The 5918-nt window shown below is 46.4% G+C and overlaps 1 protein-coding gene across 1 annotated transcript; it reads left to right on the forward strand.

Moving 5' to 3' along the window:
- The first annotated feature begins 1477 nt into the window (after positions 1-1477).
- Positions 1478-5209, forward strand: GJA3 (gap junction protein alpha 3). Its single transcript, XM_027771132.1, has one exon. It carries the CDS (start codon positions 1478-1480, stop codon positions 2858-2860), a length of 1383 nt encoding a protein of 460 aa, XP_027626933.1. The 3' UTR covers positions 2861-5209.
- Positions 5210-5918: the final 709 nt, after the last annotated feature.

The following is a 5918-nucleotide window of genomic DNA, read 5'->3' on the forward strand; positions in this document are numbered from 1 at the left end:
CAAAAAAATTATTATTATTTTTTTTTAGAGAGACTTCTGCTATAAGGCAAATGTGCACACTGGAGAGCTAGAGACAGAGACAGAGCGAGAAATCACTCCTCAGTGGGTGCTGCAATCTTCTCCAATCCCCTCTCAGGATTTTGGGCATGCATGCACATGTACCTGGCATGAATTTAAGCTACCAGGTCCAGAACACAAACCTTAGTTGATTACGTGGTAATCCAGTGGCATAACCACTATACCACCCACTAGTCCCAATATTTTTAAGACATTTTAAAAATCAACATGAGTGGAGACTTTTTGATTCTAGTGAAGACTTGGGTATGATCATTTTCTTCACTGCAAAAAAATGGCAGAGAGGTGATTTTACATAGCCTGTTAACTGATGCTGAATCGCATAGTGAGAAAAAATACAGTTCTGTTTCTATCTTAATGTGGCTTTGGATTGATACTAGTATATCTTTAAGACTCTCTGATACTCTTAATCTTCCTTTTCTAATAAAACAAAGAGCAAGTTTATCATAGCTTTTCACAAAAAATATGCAGTAGAATGTAACAGCTTCATTGTCATCAACATATATATTCTTAAAACTATTGCCGATTTTCCATTTATTGCAGAGTAGTAATGTAACTTTTCCTACTTAACATAAATTCCAGCATGAAAAGTTGATAGGAAGAAAAAGTAGTTAATAGAAAAGGTAGCAGATTAATACGGTAGCAGTTATGAGGCACCTTGGAAATGATAGCATTTTGGGAAAAGCTTGCTCCATTCCCACAGTAATAGAAAAGCAAAGGTTAGGAATTAGCCCAACTGGGGCCAGCAGGTGGCGTGGTGGTTAAGGTACTTGACACTCCTACGTGGCTGACCATGGTTCGAGTCTTGGACCTGGTGGCTTGCTTTCTCACTTGCCCTCTCTCTCTCTCTGTCTCTCTCTGGTCAAATTAAAATAAAGGAATGAATAAATTAAATTAATAAGTATTTAAAATAAAAAAGGAATTAGCCCAAATGGAACTCAGAACCCTAGAGCTCTTGTGGAGAGAACACCCTGGGAGAGAACGCTGGGAGGTTAGGAGGCCGGAGGTTGTCATTTCTATGCTAGCTCTGGTTTCCTCCTCTGAAGAGCGTTGTAAATAACCCGTGGTTAATTCATTTATGCCAGCACTTGCATAGTATAACAGCAACTTAGTAATAACAGGTGCTGTAGACGTTTATTTCATCCTGTTTGGCAACGTAAAGGGATCTCTCTCTCTCTCTCTCTCTCCCTCCCTCTCTCTCTCTCTCTTTCTTTCCTTCCCTCCCTCCCTCCCTCTCTCACCCCTCCACCCTGCCCATGCCTGGAAGCTGGCATCCAGCACTGGTAAGGCCCGTAGAGCACCATCCACAGCAGGGGCTGCCCCGCGGGCGGTGGGCTCTGCCTCACTTGTAACCTGCGCATTCACGAGCAGTGTTCCCGTTACAGGTTAGAAATCTGAAGCAATGGGCGACTGGAGCTTTCTGGGGAGACTATTAGAGAACGCGCAGGAGCACTCCACGGTGGTGGGCAAGGTTTGGCTGACCGTGCTGTTCATCTTCCGCATCCTGGTGCTGGGGGCCGCGGCCGAGGAGGTCTGGGGCGATGAGCAGTCCGACTTCACCTGCAACACCCAGCAGCCGGGCTGCGAGAACGTCTGCTACGACCGGGCCTTCCCCATCTCCCACACCCGCTTCTGGGCGCTGCAGATCATCTTCGTCTCCACGCCCACCCTCATCTACCTGGGGCACGTGCTGCACATCGTGCGCATGGAAGAGAAGAAGAAAGAGAGGGAGGAGGAGCTGCTGAAGAGGGACAACCCGCACCCCGGGGCGGCCGGGCCCTGCGTGCCCAGCGGCAGGGAGGCGCTGGGCGGGACCAGCCCGGAAAAACCCCCAGTGCGTGAGGACCCGGGCAAGGTGCGCGACGACCGCGGCAAGGTGCGCATCGCCGGCGCCCTGCTGCGCACCTACGTCTTCAATGTCATCTTCAAGACGCTCTTTGAAGTGGGCTTCATCGCCGGCCAGTACTTTCTGTACGGCTTTGAGCTGAAGCCCCTCTACCGCTGCGACCGATGGCCTTGCCCCAACACTGTGGACTGCTTCATCTCCAGGCCTACGGAGAAGACCATATTCATCATCTTCATGCTGGCCGTGGCCTGCGCATCTCTCTTGCTCAACATGCTGGAGATCTATCACCTGGGCTGGAAAAAGCTGAAACAGGGAATGACCAACCACCTCGGCCCAGACCCCTCGGAAGCCAGAGAGGGGGCCGTGGACCCACCTCCTCTCCCCTCCTGCTCTGGCCCGCCGACTGTCACCATAGGTTTCCCGCCTTACTACACGCACTCTGCCTCGAACCTGGGGCAGGTCAGGGCCCCTGGGTACCCTGGGGCCCCACCTGGTCCAGCGGCAGACTTCAAAGTGGGAGCCCTGACCGAAGCGCAGGGGCAAGGCCACCCCACCAAACTCTACAATGGCCACCACCTGCTGATGACCGAGCAGAACTGGGCCAATCAGGCAGCGGAGCAGCAGAGTCCGGCAAGAAAGGACTCCCCAGCGGCGTCCAGTCCTGCAGCCCCGAGCCCCACAGGCAGCGGCACCCAGCCGGCCCTGCAGGAGGGCAGGGCTGGGGCTACTGGGGCCACCGCGCCTTTGCTGCTGGTGGATGGGAGCGGTAGCAGCTTGGAGGACAGTGCCTTGGCAGTGACTCCAGAAGAGGAGGAGCAGGCAGTGACCACCGCGGCCGAGTTGCACACGCCACCCTTGCTCCTTGTAGAGCCAGGTCGAGCCAGCAAGGCTAGTAAGGCCAGCAGTGGTCGGGCCAGACCAGGTGACTTGACCATCTAGTGGTGGTCCCTCCAGACAGCTTTATATAATAACCTTGTTTCTAGAAACCAAAACCCAAGTGCAGTTCACACCAGCAGGTAGAGCCTGAAAGTGAGAGCCGCTGGAGTCCCGGAGGGAGAAGATGGAGCAGAAGAGATCAGATTTCCGTGTTTAATGCTTGCTGTTCTTAACACTGTGAGTTATAGTGGGGAGGATGCCAACATACCTGAGATTGGGGGGTAGGGGCAGAGGGGAGGGTGCAGGGGTCGTTGGCCTTTAAAGATATTCACAGCAACCCAGCAGCCCAGAAACATGATTGCCCCTGGGCCTCCGCCTCCTGCTGTCTCTGTGGGTAACTGTTCTGTTGTGGTGAAGCAACAGGTGCCTGCAGTCCCTGCCGCTCCAGAGCCATTAGGTTTTCTATTCCTAAGCTCTCCAGGGCCTCTGGGCAGAGAGTCATAGACACACTTAGCTCTATCTCTTTGATACTTTTAACTTAGAGTTGAATTTCATTTGGGATATTTGCCAAACTGCACTAAAAAAAGATTTAAAGCAAGTCCATACAGTGTCATTTGAGTTTCTGAAATTGCATGTGAAGTTCCGCGATGTCAAACTGCAGGCTTCATGACAGGTGACAAAGAGCAGTCACCCTCCAGAGGCAGATTCAGTGGGAAAGGGACACCAAGGTGGCTGGTGGAAGGCAGGTGGCGATGCAACCACAGTCCAGATCATTTTTAAACAGCTGAGGAAATTGATGTAGAAGTGCGGCACATATGCCTTAGGTATTTATTTTTTAAATGCTATTTTGTGCTTTGACCTGAATGGTACAGGTGTGCCTCTCTCCCCCACTTTCTATTTTCTGGGAAAAATGAAAGACGAGTAGTACTGTTCAAATGGGTCTCCACCAAGGGAGTGCTCATTTGTCCTGATACATCCTAGTAAAAATTTTGAGCTTTCTTTGAAATTTTTCAACCTCAAGAGTCAGCTCATTACTCTGAGAATGTACTATATACAGTAAAAACAGGGGAGAACTTTCCGTGCATTTCAAATACTTGAAGTTGTGAAGTTTTCAAATGGGAGGTTTAAAGTTAACTTCTGTTGCCAGGAAAATTATTTATATAGATGACTCATTGATGATCGACACTTTTTTTTTTTTTAAAGAAACAGTACAAAATAAAACACTTCACGTTTCCAAACTATTCTTTGTGGGCAGCCTGATTGCTTTTAACAGTGTAACTCAAAGCGTCTGGTTCTCCTGCCTGTGTAAGAGCATGTGCTGATTAGGGCTCATGCCCTATGTTCCATCCACACAAGAGCTGTCCTGACAGGGAAGGCTATTTCTGTGTGTGGGTGTGACTGGAAGGTGGCAGAACTTTCTGGATGGCACACACACTGCTGTAAGTGTCTTGGTCACATTTGTTTATAAACTGATGAACAATCGCAATGTGGAGCCTGTTCCCACTCACACTGTTCACCTCCAACTTCCACTGAGCATCGTCAGCCCTTATTCAGCAGAAGACCATCCACTTGCCAGTTTAATTCATTTCTTTTTGTAGATTACTTTCATTTCCTGATGATTCATTCAGGGCCACATTCCGCAGCATACTTTTTGCTTTCTAGCATAAAAGGTGATCCACTGACAATGTGATGGAAAAAAAATACATGATTTCCAATTCTCAGATTCCCGCGTGCAGCTAGGTTCTTATTTTTTTTCTTTATTTTATTTTATTTTTTGTGGCAGTTGAACACAAATAGTTATGCATTCTGCTTGCCATAGATGCACTGTGGACAGTCTCCTAGGCTTGAAAAATACTTCTGTACATATTCTTGCAGCCTTTCTCAACTAGATTGAGAAAGAGGGAATTGAGCCCTTTGGAAAATGATTTGAGGGACTCTTCTCAATTCTCCCCAGCTGGCGCATGACTAGAGCCACTCCATATGCATGACCTCTCTGAAGATAACTCATCCCATGCAGCCATGCCGTAGGCTTAGAGCAGCAGGACATAGTTCTCTTGAGTGAGAAGGACCACCAGAAAATCCTAGCGTTTAGAGCACTCTGATAAAAAGCTTTAGTTATGTTAGAAAATGCAATAGCAGTCGTCAGAAAGCACAACTCATAGAGTGAATAGGAGTACTTAGTTCCTTAAGTTCTGCCAGAATCGATGTTAGTAATAGTAAGCTTCTTGTTGACCCACAATTTGATTTGGAGTGGGGTTGGAGATGAGAGTGAGAACTGTAATTGTATTTAGTTTTTACATTTTAAATTTGAATTTTATTCATAATATGTTCATGAAAGATGCCAGTATAGTACAATTGACCATAGCCTAGTTGGCCCATTCAGTGCATGTGTAGGAGTATAACATTAGATTCGCCTCTAATTTGTAAAGAAGTGAGATTTTGAGTAGAACAGTGCCTCTGGTATTTTTTTTTTCCAGATTAGTGTACCGATTTCAATCCCTGTGGAAAAGGAAAGCGTGTCTTGTGTCGTGTTGCTATTTGAGGTACTCATAGTCCCGACAGGGAGGCTTCTCCTTTGTGGGCAGTGTGGAATTGCTCCCTCTTTAACCAATCAGTTAAAGCACTGAACTGTGCAATAAAAATAGAAATTGCCTCTCCCAATAGGCAAGATTCCAGTTTTGGTTTTTTTTTTTTTTTTTCCTAGCCTGAGTTACTTGGAAATTTTACTAAAACATTTTTTTCTCTCGATTTAATAATTTTTAAAAAATTCCAAAGCTTATTTTAGAACTCAAAGATCATGCCTCTGATATTTACACACAGGATTTTTAAACTGCAGTATGTAGTACAATTCCTTCTGACATCCTCCTTGTTAGAAGCACAGAATCCAGTTGTCCCAGACCACGGTGTCTAGAGGTTACAAAAGGCTGAACATCACTATAGACATAGTATCAAAATCCGTTTCTTTTACATTCTAAAACATGTCTTACATTGTCACTCTCCTCCTTTTTAAACTATACTTTATTGAGTTATTTTTGTTTTTTGTTTTCCATAAAATTGGTAAAGAATAATACCTCAAATTTGAAAAGAAAAGAAAAAGGAAAACAAGCAGACCAGCATGTTG

The sequence above is a fragment of the Tupaia chinensis genome, unplaced genomic scaffold, assembly GCF_000334495.1.
Source record: "Tupaia chinensis unplaced genomic scaffold, TupChi_1.0 Scaffold000186_1, whole genome shotgun sequence".
NCBI classification, from domain to species: domain Eukaryota; kingdom Metazoa; phylum Chordata; class Mammalia; order Scandentia; family Tupaiidae; genus Tupaia; species Tupaia belangeri.

Bases quoted from the DNA above. Each gene is read 5' to 3' on its own strand.
- GJA3 (XM_027771132.1), top strand. From the start codon at position 1,478: ATGGGCGACTGGAGCTTTCTGGGGAGACTATTAGAGAACGCGCAGGAG.